This window comes from Hesperophylax consimilis, chromosome 3, assembly GCF_061612785.1.
Source record: "Hesperophylax consimilis isolate HC1 chromosome 3, BYU_Hcon_1.0, whole genome shotgun sequence".
NCBI lineage: Eukaryota > Metazoa > Arthropoda > Insecta > Trichoptera > Limnephilidae > Hesperophylax > Hesperophylax consimilis.
The window spans coordinates 33406694-33433981 of NC_142838.1; the positions used below are offsets into that span (position 1 = coordinate 33406694).

Sequence of the window (27288 nt, forward strand, 5' to 3'; positions counted from 1 at the left end):
CGTTGACCCCGCCCTCCCCAAAGTCGGGAGAGGGGGATTGCGCAATAAATACGGCGCTCCAGCCTTCAGCAGGCACTCTCCACCTTGAACCGCCACCAGTTACTCTACTCTGGCTCTTCCCGATTGCTTCTCTCCGGATCTCAACCTGGATCTTCTTTGACTTGGCTCCCCCTGAATTCCTGCCTCTGCCTGCCTCTTCCCGCACCGAGGATAAAGCAGATTCTTGCACCGACCTGAGCAAGGATAAAGCAGATTCCTGTACCAACCTGAGCAAGGATAAAGAAGATTCCTGTACCGACCTGAGCAAGGATAAAGCAGATTCCTGCCCCGACCTAAAGCAGATTTCTACCCCGGACCTAGCGGCTACCTACGGACTGACTGTCCCCCTATAATACAGTCTATGTAAAATACCTAGCTGGTCGATTACATACTATATTTGCGGCACGTTCCAGAGTGGAAGATACTCACAGTATCGCCCTGGTGTAAGACCACCATTCAGAATTGAAACATTGCTTGAAATGGCATTGGCTGTGTTTGGTGACCAGTTCTGAATATCCAGGTACTTCCTCACCTTCCTCTTTCCCATCTCCTTTCCCTCCCCACAACCTTCAGCCCCCACATCATACCCCAATTTGGGATGCCCTAGTCTAACTGGCTCCAGACGGTTGGGAGCAGTTGACTCTTATACAGTTTCACATATAAAAAAAGTAGAGTTTACACTTTCTATCAATACTCCGATTTACGGCCTGATTAGAAACATTATTTATAATCGAAGCATTGCTTAACTATTTTCAGGACCAGTCAGGTTCTTATCTCGTGATCCTCCCCTCTTCCTTCTTTTTCCCCTCCATCGCTTCGCTCAGCCTCTCGACATTTCCCAATTTAGCGATGTTGTCATTGCACTAGTTTGAGACTTGTTGAGAGATTTGTACAGTATAACATAAAAATAATTACCTATTTTAAAAGCTTAATTTGGTGTTTAAATCAATATGAATTGCTACAATATATAAATATTATACTTAAATATTTTTTTTATTGACACAGATTTGGGTCACATGTTTTTTTCTAAACACTACAAAATTTTACTGATATAAATATTTCAGTCATCCTCTGCAAACCTTACTCCAACTTGTGCTCTAATTGTGTCTTCCAGTTTAGCAATAGCGAGACTGTCATTCCAAGACATCACTGAAGACTCCAGAAGTCCTGAAAAAATAATATCATTTAGTGATGTATTCTCCAAGAATATCAATATCCATATATATATATATTTATTTTATGTAAATACTACACAAGCGTCCCAACTGCTATCAACCGTCTGGAGCAAGTGAGACTATGGCTTCCCCAATTGGGATATGTTGTGAGGCTAAATTAGTGAGAGGGGAAGGAGATGGGGTAGTACCTGCATATTCAGATCTGGTCAGCAAACATGGCCAAAGCTATTTTAAGAATTCTGATTGTGGTCCTACAACAGGGCAATATTGAAAGTATCTTCCACTTTTGAATGTCCCGCAAATTTTCTATATTGTACCTTATCAGGTCGAAATTATTGGTTCCTAACTAGGCAAATTGCCCGTTCCAAGAAACCAAAAAATATGTGAATGTAAGTGTGTGATTTGTCTATGTCTATAATATATCTCATTAATGTTTTAATTTGTGATGTTTAATCGTTACAATCTTATGATAGAGTCGAACTTGAGCTGTTGTGTATGCTTCAATTGTGTATGAGCAATAATTAGAATAATGGAAGATATATATAGTGTGTGATTAGTCTATGTCTATTTATTACGTGACGTTTTTAAACATTTTTTAAGATTCTCCTCTGCCCAGTCCAATCAACCATTTAGTTATTATTGGGCCAATGTATGAAATATTACAAGTTTTTATGTTTAATTCAGGGGGGATTTTACTGTACAATTTAGGTCCCAAGTATGTGTGTGTCATAATATATTATTTAATGAGTAAATTGTGAAATAACACAAATCAATCATATAAAATTTACTTGCGCACGCCGGGATTTGAACCCGCGACCTCAGGATTGCTATCCAAGATCCTTAGCCCTCGACCACAGAGACCCTACAACTGTCATTATTTGAAATTTTAGAATTTCTTCATCACTATTGAAGGGGAAAAAGATGGAGAGGAGAGAATCCCAGGTGTTAACAAAACGGATATTAATTTTACTTAGTTCTGCTTGTTGCATGTAATATCCTGAAAAATCTCACTAAAGCTTACTTCTTATTGAGTATGTACGAAAAACATCTACATACCTTCTTTAATGCATCTTCTGCACTCTTCAGCTTCGTAACGAAGACCACAGCTGTTGTCAAAGTTAAACTCATGAGCTGCGGGTGGCAGCGGCCATTCTTTCCAGGTGCCATCGGGCATCTCAATCTTGTCCGGACACCAGAACAAAGGCAACTAAGGAAAACCACAAGATATTATATTTTCAACATGGTTAGGTAACACAGTAATAATTTAACAAGGGCCAACTTTATGTTTGCTGATTTTTTGCTTGGAATTTCAGTTCAATACATCAAAATTTTTCCTGATTTTTAGTTGATTTTTGTTTGCTGCATAATATTAAAAACAATATTATGTATACATATACTCAGCTTTGCAAAAATTACACATCTTCGAAAATAAGTTTCAAGCTTAAGTTTCCCCGAGCCAATACATCTAACCCAAACAATATTAATATCAATTGAAAGTACATTTAACGACCTCTCATCAGACAATAGTTTCATTTCATAAACAATACAAATATTCCGAGTACGCGATATTAAAAAAATATTTCCCATATACTCTTTGCAGGTGCCACAACTTGTGTCATCTTCCTGCTCAAGTGGTGGCACTACTGCAATCAGGGATGCGACAGTGTCGTGTTGCTCGGCAACTAAACAAAAGCCGTTCAACAGGTTTTCCAACAGTTTCAAGAGGCTATGGCTTCATCCAGAGGCGTGGATCAGGGCGACGACGGTGCACACCGAAAGAGACGATCGCTTTTATTATCTCATAAGATTTTGCAACAGGTGCGATTTTTGTGGTGCCGAGTGTATATACAAGAAATTAATTAGTTAGGACATGCATTTTTTCAAACAAGATTCTAGGCAATCTCGTCAAGATAATAAGCGTAATTAACGTACGTATTCATTTGAAACAAAGAGGAGCACATTCACAACATTCAAAATTCAAATGCTTTTTTGAGGTAAATGTGTAATTTCTATAAATGTTCTCTCATTCATTTGACGTAATTGTGAAAAATCTTTCTTATACAAAAATGGTTCACCAAACCCAATAAACTGGTGAAACTAATTCATTTTCAGTATTTCAGTTAAAAAAACTAAAAATGGTTCTGGGAAATGTAATTTTTGCGCATCATATTTTGGCATGAGACCCCAGATATGTTATTTAATTACTAACCCTAGCCTTTCCTTTGGTTCCGACCACCACAGCCTCATTAGAAAGTCGGACTTTGGAGTGTGTTGAAAAAGCGGTGGTTCCTCCGTTGGGGTAGGTTAGCACAACGGACACGGAGGTGTCCACTCCATTCTCGTTCAGGTGTCCGGCCGCCACCACCTTGGTTGGGGCGCAGCCGAATATCATCTGAGAGAACTGCAGGGGGTAAATTCCCAGGTCCAATACAGTGCCACCACCCAACTCCTTGTTCCTAAGAAAAAAATAATTTATTAAATTAATTATATCAAATCCTCTTTTGAAGATATATCATATGTTTTCAGCAATGATAAATTAACATTGAATATAACACTGTAGTTTGACAAGGGTATGATTAGACATAAGAAAGCTTTATGGCTCATTGATAACATGAAAACTACATACATTAAGTTATCGACTGACGAAAACTGCAACAGCACTTTTTGAATTTTAGGAAAATAGCAAATAGTACCGAAGATATAAACCGTCAAAAATGTTTATATTTGCGGCTAATTGAAAAACTTGTGACATCCCAACAAATGCTCAGCGATACTGCAGCGTATACATTCGAATTATGAATTGTGTCTCGTGTGATGACACGAGACACAATTGCATACGTTTTACCCAAGTTCACTTTGAAGGCTCATGACTTAGACATTTTTGGAAATATCGAAAAACTAATTTTACATTCGTAATTTCTGGTTGTCTCCTAATTTACAAAAAAATTAGGAGACCTGCAGCAGCTGGTACAGTTCCTTCGCTACCTAGGACTCTTGCAGCAGAGTCTCCATCTTCTGTCTTCGTTGAGCGTCACAGCGGTGCTGCCAAGGTTTGTTGTCTATGTGAGGATGTTGTGTCAGCGCTCTTTATTGGCAGCAGATACATGTCAGCGCTATATTGGCGGCAGACACATGCCTGAACGGATGACGAACCTCATGCTGGCACAGTTGGTCTAAATAACAAATGTAGATCCTAGGAAATAAATTGTACAGCGCCCTTGAGGTGATTTTTCACAAAAACGGCGCTATACAAATTATCCAATTATTATTATTATTATTATTAACCATAGACATATGAATATTAGTAGACCTGCCCTAAGTGATTAAAAGCGTATTATTCCCCACTCCCCATACCGGTTCCATTGGAGCCGGCTGGGCTCGCGTATGGCTTCCCGTGAATCTTGAGAATGTGACGTCATAATTCTTGTTCGAACTAGCGTCGAGCTATGGTCGAGGCATTTTATGAAATAACACGGCAAAATAGTGGCTTGTGATATGAAAACTAGTAAAAATAGATGTGAAAAAGAGAATAAACCCAATTGTCGTATTACATTCCATATGTAAGCATCATTTTAAGCTTATTCACATCGTATAATATGAATCAGTTGTAGAAACATATACTACTCGTATCACATCGAGATACATCTGGTCGAATGTAGCGATTCTCAAGTGTGCGCATCGTTGTTACTGGGAAGTAAATTATGAACACTTATAAAAGTGTCTTAACTAAATACGTAAACAAAATATTCGACTCTGAAAATAGAAGAAATTTTTTTTGCCGAATTTGGACTTCGCAAATTTGTTCATAACGTGGCGAGTAATTTGCGCTCCCGTGTAAAAATGTCTATTCATTCAAAGGCAGATTTTACTTTTAAGAACTAAATGGTGATATTAAAATGCGAGATGCCTATATACTGTCAGATTGATTTATTGACGAATCACAGTCGGCTTTACCCCCTTCGTTCTTCAACAGTTGATTTTACCCCTCACCTTTAATTTCTAGTCTATATATTCTTATATCTGTGGAGACAACCTAATTTTATTTAACCTTATCTGGGTAGCTACTAAGGACTATTCAATATCTCAAATATGTATAACAGTAAATATTAATTTAATGATTTCGTTTGACAGTTGATAGAAGACATTAAAATACATACTTGATGCGTTCAACTTCGCCGATAAGTACTCCAAACTGAATGTTGACTTGGACGATCTCTCCTAAGGCTCCTGACTTGACGAGGTGTCTCATTTCCACATATGCCGGGAAAAAGCGAGCCCAAACAGCTTCCATCAGGAACAGTTTCTTGTCCCTGGCCATGTCCACCAAACTCTGCACTTGCTTCTCATTAATGCAGAGTGGTTTCTCACACAGGACATGCTTACCGTGATCCAACATTAGCTTTGTTACGTCGCAATGTTGGGTGATGAGATTTCCAATATAGACAATGTCTGTGAAATAAATAACAAAAGTTTAATATGTACTCTCATAAAAACCAACCAGGTAACCAACAATTCTAAAGTACATAATAACCATGGGTGTGCAGTTAGTATGTAGAGGCTGGAAAAGTGTACACGCCCAAAAAAAAGAAAAATAAATTTATGAAAACAAAGTGAACAACTTTTACTTCCTCTAAATGTTAAAATTCGGTCAAACTTTCCGACGCGTCGGATGCCCGTGAGAGATTCCACACACCAACTAGTAGTTCTGTGGAACAGTTGACCTTGTGTCCAAAATGAGTGCCCTGAGGAAAATAATTTCCCTCAGGGCCTAAGACATCTTTGGGGATGATGTGTGAAGGGTATTTTTGAGGAGTACATATTTGAATATTAAGCAAAGAATGGTCAGACTTTTGGATCACAAAACATGCCCACATTGCATTTCTTGTTTTCTTCGTTATGATAGGTAGGAATCTAATATAAATTTTAAGTAATATTTCAAGTACGTATTGCTCTTTCACGGTATGAGTAAAACACGGGATAATGGATGCTTACCAACATCAGGATGGGCGGCTAGGGCAGCATAGCCCAGGAGCGCCTCAGGGATCTTGTGGAGTTTGGCAAAGTCTTTGGACCTTTCCAAGTTCTGGGCAGCCACAGCTACAATCACATGCTCACTCTCCGGCAGGGTTCCCAAAGCCGTTGCGAAGTCATGGGAGATTTTCCCTGCACTCGCGATTCCCCAACGAAGAGCCATCTTTCCTTATTCTGGAAATATAATAAAATTAATTTCATGATTTTGGAGATTCCTCGGGGCATCAGGTCAAAGTCCCATTGCGCTAGTTCACATTGATCAACTTGTCAAAAACTCAGTCAATAAAGTTCGGTATTCTCAAATAACCATAAAAAAATTATCTTGAAACCGAACTTACAAAATCTTTTTTCATTTAAATAATAGGTACATTTTTTTATTCGTTAGTACAATACAAAAGAAAAAACGTTTTTGCTACAACTTGATTTTAATACCTGAGATCTTCCAGCTCCCACTACTGAGCTAACGCTGCCACCTTCGTACCTGCCGTGTTCCTCTAATATATAATAGGATTTTTTAATATCTATTATTTGTAATGTCTTGTGAGTTTTTCCAATAAGGAAGTTGAGTGAAAAATATTTTGACTTATAAAAAATATGTTCATGTAGATCAAAAAATATCGATTCTAAATATATAAATATATTTCTATATTATTATTCTTAGAATTAGTTAAACGTTCTTGAAAAAGCATTCAATAGCAATAGACTGTATACGCTCCACGATTGGTCGAAAGAATTCTGACGTCACATGTGTCGTGACTTGTACGTACAACGGATCACCTATGGTGCATCTCTTTCTATTATATAAGAGATGGTCGGTTTAGATGAGAGATGTGTATAGGCCAAACGTTAATTTGGGTTTGTCAAATATATGTACGTATTTGTTGTTATTATTATATGAAATGGATTTCTAAAGATACATATTCGTATAGTGCTTTATAATAATATGTTGTTTATTGCATAACTTAGAAGTTTTTATTATTATACATGTCACATAACATGTGATACACTTCAGGCCGCCGGCCGCCCAGAAAAGTCTCACAGTGAACTGGGCTGTAAACCGTTATTTTACTTTTGGTCTTTACTTTTCTGCGCGGTGGTCCTGAATTCGCGCAGGGCACGTCAACAAATAGCGAAAGCAATACCGTACCGGGCGGGAAAAGCAAATATTCTAACTTAAAATATTAATTTAAATATGAAATCTTAATCAATTTTCTTTTTTTTAATAACATCAATTCTAATAGACCGTTAACATTGGTAAAAAAATTACTGGAATTCTTTATTGAATTCTTTATTTTTTAAGCGACGTGGTTCTTACAGTTTGAATGACGTCACACCCACACCCCGCCTCTTACCGCTCGGATTCCGCTCGTTTTGGCGAGCTTAATAAAATTCAAACTTTGAGAATTAATTTAACTATGAAAACAAACTTTAAAAAAAAAAAAATACTCGTATTTAAGTTTGAATGCGAACATTGATAAAAAAAAATAAAAAAATGGACTCAACTTCCTTATTCAGCTTTAGTTTTTCAACAATTTTTTTTAAATGTATTTTTCAAGCAATTAAGTATAAATTATTCCTCAGACAATATTATTAGTTTTTTTAAATACCTATAAGTAGGTACATATTTTGTCCATTAAGGCCATGTTAGCAATTATATTGTGAAAAATGTGACATAGTACATTTTAATGTTCAAATAAATAAATTTATAAAGGTAGGTACTCAATGAAGTTAATTATGAATATTAGTACCTAGTTAAAAACATGTTTTCATCTTGATCAACGCTGATTATGAATATATAAATTTTGTTTGTAAATTATTATGTGTAGATTTAATAAATTGTCATTGAAAAATGATTAAAACTGTGAGAGACTTAAACGCCTTGTGATTGGTTGGGAGGTTCTGACAGATCTTACACCGTTACCTCATGGGTAAGCCGGCCACGTGCATTAGAATGCGGACAATTTTGTACAAAGTTGCGCTGTGTAAACCACCACTGTGGTTTACAAATTATTTCAATAGAATTCATGTTTTTTGGAAATCTTTAAATTGAGATTTGTTGATTTTATGTGTACTGATTTTGACCTTATTGTCGAACAATAAAACTGAGGTACATATTATGACATAACGCTTACCCCTCCAGATTTCGATCGTTTTGGCGGGCTTTGAAACATACAAAAAATGCATTATTTTATCCATGAAATCGACATTTATAAAAAAATATTAAAAATGCAGGTATTCAAATTGGAAGGTGAAAAACTCATTAAAATTAAAATTGACCAGAAATCCTTGTTATTGATAAGTATAGGTAAATATTATAAATAAAAATAAATTTGTAATTTTTTAAGCTCATTAATATTATGTAACATTTTATATATATAAAAAAAAATAGCAGTAACACCTTACTTACTCTATTCGGCAGTGAAGATAGAAAAAGACTAAGTTAATTTTTTTAGTCCGTTTACTCATATCACAAGATAAAAAGTATTATAGTGGCCTGATAAAATCATTAGTCATTGATTATTAGTAGTTATCAGACATATGTGATATACATTATCACGAAAAAGATCGAAATGATAAGGTATGTATTCAGACAGTGTATATTAGTCCCAGAAAGGGGTCGTACGTGATTTTGTCATTCTAGTATCTTCTGTCTTTTTTGTTTTCATAAAAGACATGTGAGAAGGAAGAGGATGATCGTCAATGACATACGTACAACCTCTCTTTGGGACTGCTATAGTATTTTGTTCATGCGGAAATCATTTTATCTATTGAAAGAATTATCTGATCGTATTTATGTGGTCTTATTAATATTATTGAGGTTTATTACATAAAACTTTGACCTTAGGTACTGTCAATTCTTTACTGTACAGTTTTTTTTTAACAATAACAATACATCGTTAATACTTGATACTACTTGTAATTATTACAACTTCCAACCTGGTTTTGCAAAATTGCGTTTGTTTACCTAAGTTTTAAAACTATTTTTTGTTTATTGAACAAATTTTAAAGAAACAATAGACACCTTGTCTTATTTTGTGACAGGTAAATGAGTATTTCAAAGCTCCATAGATCATATTCAACTACCTACATGTTAAAATTAAGTATTACAAAACTGCGCTGTATTGTCAACCAATCAGAACAAATAAATGAAATAAAAAAATTTCAAGAAAAACTTAAATTAAACATTACATCGAAAAAGCAATATTCTGCACAAAAATATTATTATAACATAAAACTTATGTAAGAATCGTGGCTCCCTTATCAGGCACAAGAACTCCTCTTTTCTGATAAGGTGTACATGACCAACCATGATCTAAAATGTAATATTGTTAAATATTATGCATCTATATTCCTTATATTACAACAATAATTTATTTTTTTAAAAGTACTTAGCTAACTTGAAATAGGCGTGAAATTGAATTTTCAGACAAAAAAATTGTGCAAAATTAATTCATTTTCAACTGTACCTTGAAAACATGAAATCAAAGTCGAGTATTGATGTAATTTCTCGAAATATATTTTTATTGTTTTCACTATTCTTATTGTTTATTTTTTCTTTTGTTTTGTTTACATTGTACTATGCACATCGACTAAATATCGATGAGTTACTGTGTATATATAAATATAGATAATTTAATGGAACTTAATTGGTTTATCATATATTCATTATTTGTATCATTCTTCCCAACGGAACGTAATATGTTCCCTTAACTCTTGGATCTACCAAAAGATTCCAATGAGTACTTTCTCTCTCTGGGTTAGCAGATCTCCGAAGCCGATGATTTACGAAGCATCGCTGGAGTAACTGAAGTTAGGTAACCTAACTTTCTAGATCAAAACATGACCTTCCATTCGTCATCACAGCTGTGACATCCATTCCGGGATCACATCTGTAATCCAGAGCGGCGTGGTGAAAAACTAACCAATAGCATTTCTCGCCCTAATGAGTAAGGGGTGTAGCGATGCAAGAATGAGAAAGTATTCGATATAAGAACAGATCAATGTACGCTCGCTCAATGTAACTAGATGGTATGATGTATGTACAATATTTTACTTTACAGTAATATAATATTCTTTTTACCTCACATCTGTGTTAGGTAAGAAAATTTACAAAATCCTGTAAATAAACGCTGATACCTATCGGCACTCAATTTGTAAAGAGAAAAAAGTGTCAACAAATCTATTATTTAACAGGAGTAAACTTTGAAATGTTCAGAGTAGCAATAATCCAACACCTCTGTCATAGGCCATCCCAAGTGGTTCGCTACGGTTTGGTGACTTATCAGGGGTGCCAGGGATCGTGGAGTGAGGTTTATCTAGGTCTTGGCGGCGGATGCATCTGCCCACCTTCTGCGTGGCGGGCCGGTTTCGGAGAAACTGGTTGTGAAAGACTTTTTTACCCCTCCAGCAGGACTTTCTCGACCCACTGCCTTGCAACGAAGAGGGAAGGATAGATTCATACATCCATTACTCCTGAATTCACTGAACCCCAGATTCCTACCCAGTATTCATACATATCGTATCCTTAAAAAAACCTTCACACTGCATCCCAAATGATGACATAGGCCCTCATGTCTCAGGTTATCCTGTGTGGAGCTAAAAATTTTATAATGTTTATAATACAGTTATTTTAAGTGATACAACAAAATATTCTCTCTCACTGTGTATAGTAGTGCCAGGAGAGTAGGTTTTAGTAAAGGTACTATTTTTACTATACAAACCTAGCTTAACTACACTTAACCCCCCAGGCTAATTTGTTCAGTTTTGCAAACAAACATCTATTACCCGTAGAGTCAATTTGTTTTGTTTTGGGAACAACTCAAATGGTCTCATAGTAATTGTTGCATCTCCTTAATTTCATGATGAGAAATATGAACTAAGCGGTGTTAGAAAGAGAAAATACTTTAAATTCAAATCCAGAAGAATTAAAATGTATACCTCTACTAAGGCAAAGGTTGCGACCGCAATTTGAGAAAAAAATATGAAATTATGTGAATTTTTTATTAATTATTTTTGTATAGAACAACAAAAAGTGAGGTGGCAATAATGTTTCTATTACATTTATCTAGTAAAATATGTGTTTTTTTTTCCTTATCAGTAATTTTAATTGTGTTTAGGCGAAAAAACTTAAGGTAAGCCATTTTTCAAAACATGTTTGTTTGATTTTGAAATTTTTAATTATAAAAAACTTAAGGTGTACCATTTTTAAAACTTTTTTTTGATTTCACAATTTTTACATTTAAAAAATTATAGGTTTATTTCTAATAATAAAATTTGAATTGCATATTTCATCACCTTTCAAAAACAATTTTTAGTTTTTGCATGTGTTCAGAAATATTCCATTCATTTGGATTTTATTACAAAGCAGAAATATATACAAATTGGCCAACTTTCTGACAGCCTCTTTAAGAAATGTAACGGTCAATATGCCTAAAGCCTGACAGGTTAACACTTCAAAAGCCTATCTAAATCATTTTTTTTATCATTATGTAAACAGGCAAACACAAATTTCATAAAATAATATTGACTTCTGTTATGGTAAAAAATTATTAATCATTTTTAACCAAATGACCCCAAACAGCTAAAATTGATAAGTTTGGTAAAACATTTATTAAGTTTTATTATTTTTTACACACCTACTTACCAACAATAAAATTATCTCCTAAACATATTTTCTAAGAATAGAACAAACAATAATAGTCGTTTATTATTCAGTATTTACAAATAATCGTCCTTCCAATTTTACGAGGATTCAATAAAAAAAACAATGTTTTAAAATGTTAAATCTTTATTGCCAATACATAATTATAATATCATAATAATTAGTAACTTTGGTGTGAGACATTATTCAAAATAAAATGCAACTTTGTAAGCACATCTTTTATAAGTAAAGCAAACTGGTTTCAGATACAAATGTGTATTTTTCAAGGAAAATATATAGAAATATCAAATATATTTTAGTTGCAGTTGTATCTGGTTCTGGAGGGCATTGACTAAAAACAGCTACTTTTAAAAGTATTTTTTAAATTTATTAAAGCTAAAAACATGAGTATCGGCAATAGATAATATTTTTATAAAAATATGATAAAATTAACAAACATTCAATTAAAAATATGTAATTACTTTATTTTTGTTTGATAAAACTTAAAGAGTAAAACCTCAAATTGAAATATTTAATCATTGAAGACAATATAAGCGACTCTCAAATGAAAATATGAATCTATCTAGGAATTGAATCCAGGACCTCAAATCTGCCGAGGCTTTCCTCCCGCAAAGGGTCCTGGGTTCAATTGCTGGAAGAGACTGAATCATTTTCTGATTTTCTCTTTCAAATTTTCATTTGAGAATCGCTAATATTATCTTCAATGATTAATAATAAATTTATTAATGACCGGTTTTAAAATGTTGTTATACATAATATTCATCATCCGGTAATGATTCTTCATCAAATTAAAATATTAAAAATTAAATGGTACATCATCCTGTGGGTACTTGACACCAAGTTGCCCCCTGATTGTGTCTTCCAATTTTGCCAAATCTAAACTATCATTTAGTGACATGATTGGCGATTCCTTGAGTCCTGGAAAACACCAAAATGAATTTAAATAAACTTAACTACATAGGTACATATTAGTGATGGGTCATAAGTAGAGATGGCAAAATTTCGTTTTAACTAAAAACGCGAAAAAATATTTGTTTCGAAAATAGGGCATTTATAAGTTTTCTTTGCGTTTCAAGGCATTTGAAAGTGTTTCCAGTGATTTCTATATCGCAAATTAACGCGAAAAACGTGATTTTGGCCGTATTTCAGCTAAATTATTCTATTTAGCGAAATAGGCGCGAATTTCCCGAAAATACCGGGTATTAAAATAATATGTGAGAATTTCAAAAAATCGATATTTACATTACGATTTTTTATAATTTTGTTACCATTTTATGTGTAATTATTTAATATTTTTGTACTGTAGGCTAAAATTGCTTTTTGACATTACACAAATTGTGCGAAATAAATTACGCCTATTGATGTTAATCGCAATCTGTATTTGTTGTGTTTGTGTTCGACCCGTACTTTTCGAGTTTCTTTCCTTATTAATTTAATATTAAAATTAATTATTTATAATCTTTCACGTGGAAATACTTGCAAATGAAGGTTTTTTTATTTTTTTTTATTGTTGATACATTTTTTTTTTACAATATTTCATATTTCAATTCAGTAATGTTGGCCTCACTGGGTTGTTTACCCGTGCTGAGGCCCCCATTTTATAATTTAAGAATTTATACATTTAAAAAAAAAAAAGAAAAACAACATCAAAATAAAGATAAATTTAAAATAAAAATAAAGATTAAAAATTAAAATATAATTAATAACACTAAAAGAAAAAAATTGGTTAAACATATATTTTACCAAAAATACTTAAAATATGCGCTAAAAACATTCAGAAAATACATTTTTTTCTATTTTGCTACAAAACGCTAAATTATGCCTCAAAATGCTATAAAACGCTAAATTTCCAATTGTTAATGCTAAAAAATCTGAAAATTAATGCAAAATTTTGCCATCTCTAGTCATAACTCATTTTATTAAGAGCGGGAGCGACGGTACCAACTCAATATTTTCGTACGGCTCAAAGAGTCGTTTCTGTTGAATGACGGCTCAATTGAACACGAGCCGTGAGCTGAGAGTGTATGAGCAATGACAATACCCAAGAGAAAAAAAATGGCAGCAATTTCACATGGGTATATTTTCTAAGGTTATGATATTTAAAGCTTCTGTCAAAATTTGATTGAAGATCAGCGCCATCATGAATTTTCGACATTTGAATATTCCCTTTTAAATGTATCATACATATAATTCAAATATATCAGATTATATTATAATTCAAGTACATCAGATATACATATATACTTAAGTCACTGTATTAATACGTATGCAATAATGACCTTTTTGAATGCATCTCCTACACTCCTCGGCTTCGTAACGCAGCCCGCAGCTGTTGGTGAAGTTGAACTGGTGGGCCGCTGCCGGCAGGGGCCATTCCTTCCAGGAGCCATCGGGCAGTTGCAGCTTATCCGGGCACCAGAACATTGGCAACTGGTGAACAAGAACAAATGGTTTCATGACAAACAGAATAAGAATAGTGACAAAATAGAACATTGAAGAAAAGTGAAGAAAAAGAATAAACAAACAACAAACCTAACCTGACCTAAGTTCTGTTTTGTCACTGTTCTATATTATCAGGTTACCGGAGCAAAATAATGAACTGTGACGGAAGGAATTACCATCACGTTTTGTGAAAATAACACTTCTCTGTGACAGAATAATATATTTGACCAAGTGTAGCAAAGTCCTGTTTTTAATTTGGACTACTCAACCAATTGTCATTTCGTCTATCTGATAATTTGTCAGTTGGGAGTAGTTGGGACTCTTGTGCGGTATTCAGATAATTAAATTTTTTTTAAATACTTTTTGGATCTCAGGTCTACAGTTCACAGAACTACTAGTCATACATACATACATTCAGTGGCGGATTAACCCTAAGGCAAAGTAGGCACGTGCCTAGGGGCGCCAGTTACAAAGGGGCGCCGGCGGGCGCCCCTAGAATTAAAAAAAAATATATATATAAACTTAATTTTGTAAGTAAGTATGCACCTGCTTACACAATATAAAAGATTATTTACTTCTGTAGAGATGCAGAGCTTCCAAAGCATACTCGCCTTCTTGATTATTCCTCCATGCCTCCATCGCATGATTTTTTAATAGAAGACCGCTCGCTCGTGGATTCGTTCGCGGGCGTTGCTAGATTGCAGGGCAAAGGGCGCAGCGGGGGCAGGGGCTAAGCGGCCGGCACCGGACTTCCGAACGGATGACGGGGTGACAGTCACACTCATCACTTTCAGCTTGGATGTCGCCGGTTACGCGCGCTTCTATTGATTACGTACTCGCAGCGGTATTTGTGTGAATTAATTAGTACATTGCGTTTTAGTTCATTACCCAAATAATGAGTGAATTGAAGAAGAAACCTAGTGGTGCAGCTTATAAAAGGAAGGCTAAGGAAAAAGAAGAAAAAAATCAAAATATTATAAAGCATACGAAACATATTGTGATGTTCTATCCTTCAGGATATACAGCCGTGGACTTCTTGCCACAGACTCCCAACACTCCTTGGATGGAAGATACCTCTTTCAGTAATAAATAGGTTACTTGTTATTAACTGGTTTATTTAGAATATCGCGTGTACAATATAACCGCGTTGGTCAACCTTTATCGGTACTAGCTAGATTCGGTCTGCCCTGGGATTCCAATGAAACCCTACCTCAAGCTGAGACGCCCTCTGTCGTCGGAGGCTAAAACTAAGAGCACTGCCATCTGTGTCTGAAAGCCCGAAGCTTTATACACAACACATATTGAGACATTTTTTTCTAAATTAAAAAGTGATGATTCGGAATTTTCTAACGCAATTCACAGTGCGTCTTCTACCGAGTCTATTCAATGTGAAATTCCTACTAGTTCTAAACAACACGATTTGTCCATGCTGCCTACTCCGTCAGCCGTAGAAGTTGTGAGGCAGTCGCAAAATAGACTGTTTATCGTGGGATGTGACCCAGTCAAGTGGGATATCAATAACGAAACACAAGAATACATTGCAATTAATGGATTTAATCAAAATCAAAATGCAGATTTTTCATTGAGTAAGAGAATAGATGAAGATAAAATCTCACGTTTTTTAACAAAAACAATGTTTGAAAGAAAGTTGTTAAATAGAGAAAAACTTCCATGGAAATGGCTTATTTACTCTCCAAGCACAGGTAAAGTTTATTGTGAACCTTGTTTATTATTCGGTGGTGGAACTAGTTTTGGAAAACAAGATGTTGGTTTTAATGATTGGAAGAACGCATCGAATAGATTAGAAAGCCACGAAAACTCATGTGAACATAAAACATGTCTTTTGAGCTTGCAACGTAGATCTAACATTGACGGTCGTGTCGATCATGAGCTCGCCGCTCAATTTCTAGAAGAGATGACTTATTGGCGTGAAGTTTTAAAACGAGTGGTTGCCACTGTAAAATCTTTAGCATCGCGTGGTTTACCTTTTAGAGGACATGACGAAAAACTTGGCTCTCTTCATAACGGAAATTACTTAATGACGCTGGAACTCATAGCGGAGTTTGATCCGTTTTTAAGTAAACATATTGCTCAATATGGCGGCAAGGGAAAGGGATATACCAATTACTTAAGTTCTACAACGTGTGACGAATTTATTGAATTGATGGCAAACAAAATATTAACACAAATAAAACATGAAATCAAGATATCAAAATATTATTCAATAATAGTGGATTCAACACCAGATATTTCCCACATTGACCAATTAACTTTCGTGATCCGATACATTCAAACCGACGGTACGCCCGTTGAACGTTTTCTTAAGTTTATCGCAAATGTCGGTCACAAATCACAAGACATAGCAAATGCTATTATTAAAACATTGGACATGATTGAAATTAATATATTAGACTGTAGAGGCCAGTCGTATGATAATGCCGCAAATATGTCATCGGGTGACTCGATTGAAGTTATGCAGTTCACACCGGTTTTTCCACCCAATGCTGCTAACACTGTAAATGTGAATCGTAACTTTTCCATTTTTCTTCACTAAAAATATCGTTTTATAAGACAAATAAAACAATGCGTTGCTCTGAAGTACAAAGAAACGACATTTAAAGTTTATTTGTCGTCCTTTTTTATATTAAAAAATTACATTATTTTTATTAGTCACTCAGTCAGCCACATAGCGAGTACACAATGCTGTTCATAAATAAATGCTGTTTAAGTGTAACCAAGACAACACATAAGTGACATTTGAAAAGTGCATAAAATAAAATTCGTAATTTAAACACAAAGGGATCCTAGGCATTTCTAGGTAGGTACTTATTAGTGAGTACTTATTCCTTTACATAAATAATTGATCATTTAAATTTTTTATGTTTTATTAATTATCCCTATTAATATTATAACTGCGAAAGTGTATATGTGTGTGTTTGTATAGGTATATGTTACTTCTTCATGCAAAAAACTACTGAACCGATTGTGATGAAACTTGGTATGTAAAAAAAAGATAGCTGGCAGTGTTGCCAACGAGGGCGATATATCGCCATTTATGCTACTCAGAACGAGAATCGGCGCTGAAAAAAAAAAAGGCGACTGGTCGGGCTACTTCAGAGTCAAGTTAAAAACATAATTTTCACGTAAAAACATCAATTTTAAACAATTCTCTAGCCACCCCCCCCCCCCCCCCCTCCCACGAAATTTTAAATTTATTAATTTTTATTTTCACGTAAAACCCACCTAACTACAAATTCGGCTACTTTAGATACTTGTTAAAATTTATAATATGTGGTCGCTAGAGGGGCGCCGATGAGGTGCTTGCCTAGGGCGCTCTCAACAGTTAATCCGCCTCTGCATACATTCACGTTTTATATATTATATTAGAAAATTATAACAACACATATTATTATCGACAACCAAAAATTAAAAAATATATATATAAACGGAAAGTTATGGTGTGATCACTTTTGAATACATGTCGAGAGTAATCTTAACCATCACTCTACTATTGTTAACTCATAATTTAATTTCTTTCATGATCTAGTCATTTACTGAGAAATATTAATTTACTGTTAACAGACAAGATGACACAACAAATTGTTAAGTTTTCAAGAGTGTCTAAACACTTGCAGAAAGTATATAGCAACAAAATGTAAAAATTAAGTATGTGCTGAGTAATAAACAAACCATAACAGTCCCTTTGGTGCCAGTGACTCTAGCTTCGCAGGAGAGAGTGACCTTGGAGTGGGTGGAGAGGGTGGCAGTGCCCCCGTGGGGGTAGGTCAGCACACAGGACATGGACATGTCCACTCCATCCTCGTTCAGGTGTCCGGCGGCCACCACCTTCAAGGGCTCGCAGCCATATATCATCTGGGAGAACTGCAGGCAGTAGATTCCTAAGTCCAAAACGGTGCCACCACCTAATTCCTTCGTGCTTTAAAAAATAAATTTCAACATTGAAAAACAATACCTAGATTGTAAATTCAGAAGCATAGACTGGGCCGGCCCTGAACCAAATGACCCATGGCGCTAGTAAAAACCTCAAGGGCACTTATTAAATGTTAAGTATTATCAGCGCCTGGCTCCTTGCCCCCCTTGGCAAGTCGGTTGTAATGTAATAATTACAATTTTTTTACCGACTTTATGTCCGGGTTAAATCTTCCACACAGGAAAAACTAAACCCTTCCACACAAATGATCATCTAGTCAATCCACATTATGCAAGTGCATTATACAGGGTGTATCGGCACGTACCCGACAAACTTTAACCAGCTATTCCTTAGCACATTTGGAGTAAAAAAAGGCACTTTGCTGTCCGGTAACATTTTTTTTTCAATTAAAAACAAAAAAATTTAAAAATTTCCACACTGTTCATCAGCTGTTATCAGCAAGTATGTCGAAAAGCGTCTTCGCTCTTTCGTACACACTAAATAATAATAGTTAAAAATGAGACGAATGGTGCCGTGCCATTTCGTTGTGATTGTAAAAGCGAGCCAATGTAGGTACATACGTACATCATTCAACGAAACAAGAATAAAATATTGCCAGATGGGTTTTCAAACTTTGACAAAGGATAAAACAGTGGTGACATGTGGTGAAAATATGAATAATAATTTTTTTATTAAAAAAAAACGTTACCAAACAGCAAAGTGGCCATAACATTTTTTACTCCATATATGCTCAGGAATCTCTGGTTAAAATTTGTCGGGTACGTGCCGATACACCCTGTATAAGCATAATAAATACAAAACAATAAAAGAACAACACGTCGACGTACCAGAGATCGAATGGGAAAATAATTCACCGACCCCAGATATTTTCATATCAGAGGGTTCGGCTCGGTAGAACTCCTAACTGGACCTAACCTAATCCTACTGATCCCTCAATAAAAATATTTAAAAAATCTTTCGTAATCCTACATAAATAATATTATTATTGATTATGATGGAGTGGAGAAAGTTTTGAAAAATTGTGTTAATCTGCACTCAGTAGTGTGGAGCAGATTGATGCATTTTTAAATATCAGAATGAAATAACTAAGAACATACTTAAGTCGTTTCACATCACTGATGGGCTGTCCAAAGAGCACATCAACTGAGAATATCTCCCCCAGAGCTCCAGTGGTTACAAGGTTCCTCAGATGCACGTAGGACGGGAAGAACCGGGACCAGACAGCTTCCATGAGGAACAGGTTCTTGCTGCGTGCTAGGTCTACCAGGCTCTTGGCCTGCTTGTAGTTCAGACACAGCGGCTTCTCGCAAAGCACATTCTTGCCATTCTTCAACATAAGTGTGGCAATCTCTAAATGTTGTGGGTTTAGACTTCCAATGTAGACGATGTCTAGAAAAGAGTAAATATATATTTATCTGATAGTATTATTGTCCTAGCGTCTGGACGATGTAGGCCCTCTGATTGGTCAAATTAAAATTGTCTGTTTCGGGTAAATTCAGCTAACTTGAAAATTAAGACACGATTTCATACTAAAATAGGATCGCCTCATAATAATACGAGATTTCTTCAAAAGCATCGTTTCTGCTCATATAATTTTTGGATAATATCGAAGAAAATATGTTTTAGAAAGTTCATAATCCATAGGATTAATTACATTACAGTGAAAATTATCCATAGTTACGTGATTATGTTTGACGTTTATAAAAAAATCACGCGTTCTTTCAATATGGCCGATACGCACGACTATAGATGGCCGACAGAGCGCACCTCTGGCGGTATAAAAACGAACCAAATGCCTGGCGCGAATATTTAAATATGCGGATCACAATACTTGACTACCTGACCATTAACAAGCGTTTAATAATAAGATTTCTTCTGGAAGCTTATCACTTTGTAATGGCATTTTTCATTATTATTTATATATTTTTTTGCTTATTAATTATATCTGATTTTATATTGACAAGTTTTCTAATTTCTAAAATTTCAAAATTATTTATTTGCGATGCTTTATATCCTGAGTGAAGTATTTAAAGACCTGAATTTTTATCGAAAGTGTGATCATTATTCAAAAGATGATTTGCAAACTCAGATTCACCATTAATTTCCATTTAGAGCGCTGAGATGTTGTTTAGTTTTGACTTCAAAGTTTCTATTGGTTCTATCTTTGTAAAAAAAATTACAATAATCCCAATTGAGTTTTTAAACTACTGATTTTTTGTTTGATTTTTGGTATCTTTATTATTAAGAATATGTTTCTTCATTGTTATTAGTGTAAAACGCCAGTTGAATAGTACCAGGATTGTTTTTATATATAATTTTAGAAGTATCGTTAGCCACAAACAGAATTCTACGCCATTGTTTATTTATATCTTTAGAAATACCGTTTGAAGAGAATATTTTTAATTTTTTTATTTAGTATTTCAACTATCAATTTATTAGAATAACCGTTATTAAATGCTATTTGTCTTATGAATATATTGTTTTATGGTTATATGCTATTTGTTTTTTTCAGGTCTTAAAATACTTTTAGAAATTAGGAAACATGTTAATATAAAAGCAGATATAATTAACAAGATTTTTTTTTTTAAACTCTCTTTTAAATATTTTCCCACTGGTCTTTCAAGTCTAACGATATTGTAATTCCTAATTCTTATAAACCCAGCCTACTCTTACCCCTCCCCCCTCCTTCCACTTCTTCTTTCCAATTGCAATCTATATTTAATTTTTGACTTCGGTTTATACACAATAAAATGTAAACATTATATTTATTTATTTATTGGACAATTTGCATAGCGCCGCTTTTGTGAGATATCACCTTAGGGGCGCTATGTTGTAATAATCTAACTTTATATATAGATTTTTAATCTCCTGATGAAGGTGTATATATAATCTAACTTTAAACTTTATTAGATGCAGTAACAGTTGTAGGTAAAGAATTACCACCAGTTGGAGTAAAATTAACACCTTTTAATTAAACCGACTGCTAATCTCATCGCACAATTACCCTCCTTTTATTCATAAACACGGATACAATTAATCACTATGTAATAATCTATTATTTCAGTCAACTTTGTTATAACTATCTTTAATTGTTATGACAAACTATACGATATTGATTCAACTTATAGACCGGTTGTAACACATATTTAAGCTCTGCAAGTCTCCTATGAGCAAATTATATTAGGTACGATAACAGTTAATATCAGTTGTAGACATGTAGTCAATAATAGTGTTTCATTTGAAATAATCCATCACAAATACGTAAAATTTAATTTATTCAAACAACCGTTATTCTTATTATGCGTAAATTTAGCATTTTATTATTCATTAACTCTTTCCTGTTCCGTGTTTTAACAATTTATACTCACCCTCTCTCTGTGAATGACCTAATATCTATCTATTAAATGTAACTGTTGTTAATATCACTTAAAATGGGCGAAGCCCAATTAAGTGCCGCCCGCAGGGCCGAGCAGAAAAAAACCCGCGGAGCGGGTTTTTAACAGCTAGTTTTATATTATTATTATAGGAAAAAATTTTTACATATATAATTATACAAAACAAAAGACAGTAACAAAAAAATCCCACAAAGGCGAAGCCTGTGTGTGGGCATTATAAGTTATTTATTCAAAACAGTGGTGGTTACATTATCTATGGTAAATGAAAAAAGAAATATGAATATAGAAAAAAATATATTTAGTACCTATAGTTAGATTAATATGATTTTACTGGAATTTTTGCGTATTTAATGAAAAAACAGTTGAAATTGAAGTTAAATAGAAGTTAATTTTTTTTAATGTAGACAGTAATGGCATATTTTAGGTATCATATTCGCAGTATAAATTATAGAAAAAAATTCACTCACTTCCAGATTTTTTCTTACCCAGCTTTTAACATTTATTTTATACGAGTTTAGGTTTTGGCACATCTTAATGGAACTCGGCACGGAATTAAACAATTTGGGCAAATATAGTTAATGTGTATTGCATGAATGTTTCTTATGCTAACTGTAAAGACATTTTAGTAAAGAAAATCAAACATAACAATCAACTTCACACCATTTAGACCTGGAAATGTGTAATATATTTTGTATACATTACACATATATACATTGCCGGGAAACTAACGCACAACCATCTGACTTAAAGTCATTTGCATAAACCTGATTTATCGATGCTATAGTAGATAATTGTATTCTTTAAAAAAAAATTATCTATGTATGTGATGGGTGTTTAAATAAATAAAATATAATAATTACAGTTTTTTTACATTAACTTCACACAACTCGCCCTGAGGAAAATAATAGAATAAATTCCCTTAGGACCTACATCATCTTTGGGGACGCTGTGTAATATACGCTGGGTCTCTTTGAGGAGAGGAAGGAGAAACTTAAGAACGAGTCGTAGAACATCCCATTCTCATGTGACACAAATTTCAACCGTGTACAAATGTTTGGCGTAAAAATAAATGTTATTTAATTGTGCAACAAAATTAACAATGAGGGGTTCTTGCTTCTTGTTTCGTAAAAAGCAGCCATTTAAAAATAATAACAAAGTTACTACTTCGTCATTCTTCAATTTAACGAGCAGTTTATGCATGTTTGCTCTGTGTTTTCTTTATTTTTATTCTAACAAATACTTATTTTTCTTTATGGAAAATTTTATAAAACTTCAAGAATATTTATGTATTAATTTCTTTAAAACTTTTTTTTATATAATATAAGAGAAAAAAAACACTTCTCTGAAAATCAGTAGCTATTCTGGGGAAACTACTTATCGTAAGATGATACAATTTACAAGAACATCAGTTTGAAAAAAAAAAACTTAAAAGTTATTACGAAAATAGGATCTGCTGGTGCAATGCAAGCCCCGCGATAATTTAACATCGGCAAACGACTTAGATATTAGGTCGCGGGAGCTTGGCTTTCCAAAGGTTATGACTCGTATGAAAAATCTTTAAATGTATGTACATAGTGAAATGAAAACACTTACCAACTTTGGGGTGCTTAGCGAGGGCTTCATATCCCAGGAGAGCATCGGGGATCTTATGGAGGGCTGCAAACTCCTTGGCCCTGGTCAGGTCCATGGCTGCCACGGCCATCACCTTGTGGTCCGAGGCCGGCAGTGTTGCCACTGCCGTCACAAAGTCATGGGAAATCTTCCCCGCGCTCGCAATACCCCAGTGGAGAGTCATTTTTTGTCAAAAATATTCTGAAGGTACCGATGTAAGAACTGGAACAATTTTTAATAGTAATGATCAATGAAACTAATCTAGTTCATCAAGGGATTGCTGGTTATATTATCGAATGAAAAAAAAAAAGTATTTTATGAGTAGTTAACATTTTCTCAGTGAAAATACTTGATAGTTTTGAAATTAATATGTATTTACCTGAAAAAAAATTGCGCCTATACTGCAGAGCGGTCTTAATGCTGTGAACAAATACTGTTATTGAATGCAACTCAACAATATTTATAGCATTTGCAGCATAATAAAAAACATTTAATATCTCTTTCCACGGTAAACAAGTCTCTTCAAATGATACAGTTTAAATAAACATGCATAGAATGCATTATTAATCTCTTAAGTACTTACTCCTCACAATAATATCAATTTTGCTTATCACTATTTTGACCTTCAGTTGTAATTTATTTTACTGGTTCATAGTTACTAGCCGGGTTTGACAGAGTTTCAAATTTTTACGTTTATTTTTCTGTATTAAACAAAAATTATTGAAAAATGTTGAATAAACGATACAAAATCGTATCATTTTACCTGGCATTTAAAAATTTCTCAGGTTGTGATAGAAATGATATTGCACGCCGGAAATAGTTGCATGGGTTAGAAATTCAAAATGGAAAAACACAGAGCTTGTTTTATGAATCTTAGCTAACCTGTGCAGAGCAAGCGTTCTAACAGATTTTCTAAATTTTATAAAATTGTATTTTTTAAATAAAATTAAGACCCTATAACGCTGTTATTATGCAGATCCATTCAAATTACATCCCATATATCCTACTACGTTTACAGCAAAAATTGTTTTAAAATCTCAATCACAGACGACAGTGCAAGGTACAAGGCCCGTGTATACGTAATACATAAAACGTGTTGTCTATTAATTGAAATATCCTATCCTACCTACCCTGCCTCTCAGGTGTGCGGGTTTTTGAAAACATGTGCGTGGCAAATTAAATTGTCCACAAACATGTTTTTATCTTCTGCATACATTTCAAATAAAGGAGAGTATTACAAGATTTTTATTTTGCGCAAGTAAATACACAAAAATTATAAATATTTTATGATAGGTTATCAGGGTTTGCACCATATGTTATGTATTTTGAACTAACGCTTTATGAATTATCCCTTGTTTGAAGGTCTTTTGTATTATTTTATGTATGTTTTAATTGTTTTTCTTATATAGAAGTACTAGCTGCTGTACCCCTACACGAGTTGCTGTGGCTTAGTTTGTTGGTGCATATAGAGAAACAATAGCGCGTGTTGATATTACGTCCAACAGATAACGGTGTTTTTCAAAAAAGCTTGTTTTTACCTTTAACAGGTGATATCTATATAATACTAGTGGTCACGGGTAGACATTGTTCTGCTACAGACCGCTTTCTATTTAGGGAAGTTAAAATTTGTGGTTGTATGTATTTTGAGTGGATGCCCGAAGGAGCGCTTTGACCAGCAGTCTAACCTGAGTCAAAAGGAAGGCCACAATCATAAACACAAGCCAAAATGTTTGACTTAAATAAATACAATTTATCATTAGTAAAATGAAGACATTTATAATAAATGAAATAATACTATAAAAATTGATTTAATGGATTAAACACAATAAAAAATTAAACATAAAACAATCTGCCTTTCTGAAAGGCAGATTCTTTACATAACTCGCAGAAGAGTTCTTCTTTATTCTATGTTATAACTGCTCACAGTTGAGCTAGATATGAACTAAAGACGACTGAGATAATGCAGGCATGAACCTAGTGTGGTAGTTGAGAAACTCACCAAAATTGTAATTTTTTAATATTTAAAAATAAAAAAAGTGGGTTTAGAGTATACAGGGGCAGGCAGAGAGGATGGACCGCCAAACAACTGGGTCTTGGCACACACTCCTTGCTTCATTCACATTCATACATCGTCTCAAAAATACCCTTCTGCTATTCTGACTCTTGAAATGTATTTGGTTCACTTGAACGTGCCGTATCTTCCTCAGGAGTCCCCGACTTATTCTACCATTTACATTTCTGTCGTAATATAATCTTCTTACACTCAATTCTTTGTTCTTTCACACTACATGTCCAAACCATCTAAGTGTCCCTATTTTAATATTACACATTACAATCATCGCACTTACATCCCTGAGAGTGGAAGATACTCTCAGTATCGCCCTGGTGTAAGGCCACCATTCAGAATTCAAATGTTGCTTGAAATGGCTTTGGCCATGTTTAGTGACCAGATCTAAATAGCCAGATACTTTCCCACCTTCATCTTACCCATCTCCTTCCCCTCCCACCTACCTTCAGCCTCACAACATACCCCAATTGGGAATGCACTCACTCCAGACGGTTGGGAGCAGTTGGGACTCTTGTGCGATTTTATATAAAAAGGGAGACAATTTAGAAAACTTCTAGGTAGCATTCAGCCTACTTTCATCCTTCCTCTGCCAGTTCCATACCTCACTGTCATGCACTAGATATTTATAATATTATTATCATAGTACCCACTCTACCTTTAGTGATCATATATTTTTTTAAATCTATTTATCTATATACCTATATAAGGGAGTGTCTGTGTTAATCTGAGATTGGAGAAATTTTGCATACTTGACCTTCAAAACAATAGGAAGGTCACTGTCAAGATTAGATTTTTTTTAAATGACCCCATCCCCTTTTCACACCCCTTGGATCAGAATAAAGACCGTGCACCGCCGGGGACTTCAAATAATATTTAAAAAAATTAACTTTTAGATCGTGCATAACTGAATGTTATAAGGAATTTGACAATGAGTGAGATTCTGCAATAATACTTTACATTATTCAACAACACTTAATTTACTTCTTCGATGGTAAAGAGCTTTAGAAACAAAAAATTACAATAGAAAAAAACAGCTGTCTTTATATGATAATATTAGAAAACGTGAAAACAAGCATTAAAATCAATAAATTTTAAAAAAAACCTACATCTAAGTTTGATAACGGTCTGGAACAACTTGAACTTGTGTTATTGTTATGTGTAGCAATTTTACACATTTATCAAGTTTTCGAAAATAGCACTAATTAAAAAAAGTTGTGGCTACAAGCTCACCAAGATTATACATGTCAAATCTTTATTTTGGCTACAAGCTAACCAAAAGATTTATTCAAAAGTGGGTTTTAGACGTTTTAATTTTAGTCGATCAACTTTTATAAAAGTAAAGATTTCTAACTAAAAACCTTCTCAACTTTATTGAAAGAAAGTTCAGACTTGTCGATATTTGTCCAAATGCTGTCAAGTGTTGAGTTGATTAACTAAAATTAAAATGTCCCAACCCGCTATAAACCAAATAATTTTGAACCGTCTACTAGTTACCAGTAATTAATGTTGCCAACTATTTTGTTTTTAATAGAGCGAGACCTTGCGGGACCTAAGTTGGGGGGAGGGTCCATGCAGAGGTTATTATTAAAAATATCTTTAAAAAAATCATACTATGTCCTTCAAATTAACTGTCAAAAACATAGTACTTTTGTAAAAACAGCAATAGACCACAAAAATTATTTAAAAACTGCAATGACATAACGTATGTATTGTAACGTCATTGGAAAATTGAAAATTATGGAAAACATTCCGCATTGTTTATTAGTTAGTTTTTTTACCGCTGCGTGGCGCTTTAATCATTTATCGTTTGACACCTGTGAATTGCTACTTTTCGTTCTAAATTCTCCATATTTTGAAAAAAACAACAAATGTCCACATCTTTTGTTAAAACAGCAAACGTCACGATGAATTTT

At 34.2% G+C, this 27288-nt stretch overlaps 2 protein-coding genes across 3 annotated transcripts; both read right to left on the reverse strand.

Moving 5' to 3' along the window:
* Window positions 1–1046: 1046 nt before the first annotated feature.
* LOC149425317 (trans-1,2-dihydrobenzene-1,2-diol dehydrogenase-like) lies at window positions 1047–8695 on the reverse strand. The gene is made up of 6 exons (XM_089651076.1): window positions 8653–8695; window positions 6207–6419; window positions 5372–5663; window positions 3424–3670; window positions 2271–2421; window positions 1047–1206 (listed from the first exon to the last, which is right to left on the reverse strand). Exons 2-6 carry the CDS (start codon window positions 6406–6408, stop codon window positions 1100–1102), a joined length of 999 nt encoding a protein of 332 aa, XP_089507202.1. The 5' UTR covers window positions 6409–6419; window positions 8653–8695; the 3' UTR covers window positions 1047–1099.
* Window positions 8696–12042: 3347 nt separating this feature from the next.
* Window positions 12043–26569, reverse strand: LOC149425318 (trans-1,2-dihydrobenzene-1,2-diol dehydrogenase-like). 2 transcript variants are annotated; one of them, XM_089650488.1, is made up of 6 exons: window positions 26482–26569; window positions 23290–23529; window positions 19399–19690; window positions 18040–18286; window positions 14187–14337; window positions 12043–12825 (listed from the first exon to the last, which is right to left on the reverse strand). In XM_089650488.1, exons 2-6 carry the CDS (start codon window positions 23489–23491, stop codon window positions 12704–12706), a joined length of 1014 nt encoding a protein of 337 aa, XP_089506614.1. In that variant the 5' UTR covers window positions 23492–23529; window positions 26482–26569; the 3' UTR covers window positions 12043–12703. The 2 variants fall into 2 exon arrangements, with proteins under 2 accessions (XP_089506614.1, XP_089506606.1); XM_089650480.1 differs by lacking the exon at window positions 26482–26569 and adding an exon at window positions 23687–23849.
* Between the last annotated feature and the right edge of the window lie 719 nt (window positions 26570–27288).

Bases quoted from the DNA above. Each gene is read 5' to 3' on its own strand.
- LOC149425318 (XM_089650488.1), bottom strand. From the start codon at position 23,491: ATGACTCTCCACTGGGGTATTGCGAGCGCGGGGAAGATTTCCCATGAC. The intron at 14,338-18,039 runs GTTTGTTTATTA...CTTGTTCACCAG, and splicing joins GCACCAAAGGGACTGTTATG to TTGCCAATGTTCTGGTGCCC. The intron at 12,826-14,186 runs GTCATTATTGCA...GGTGTTTTCCAG, and splicing joins TAGGAGATGCATTCAAAAAG to GACTCAAGGAATCGCCAATC.
- LOC149425317 (XM_089651076.1), bottom strand. From the start codon at position 6,408: ATGGCTCTTCGTTGGGGAATCGCGAGTGCAGGGAAAATCTCCCATGAC. The intron at 5,664-6,206 runs GTAAGCATCCAT...TTTATTTCACAG, and splicing joins AGCCGCCCATCCTGATGTTG to ACATTGTCTATATTGGAAAT. The intron at 3,671-5,371 runs GTATGTATTTTA...TTTTTTTCTTAG, and splicing joins GGCGAAGTTGAACGCATCAA to GAACAAGGAGTTGGGTGGTG.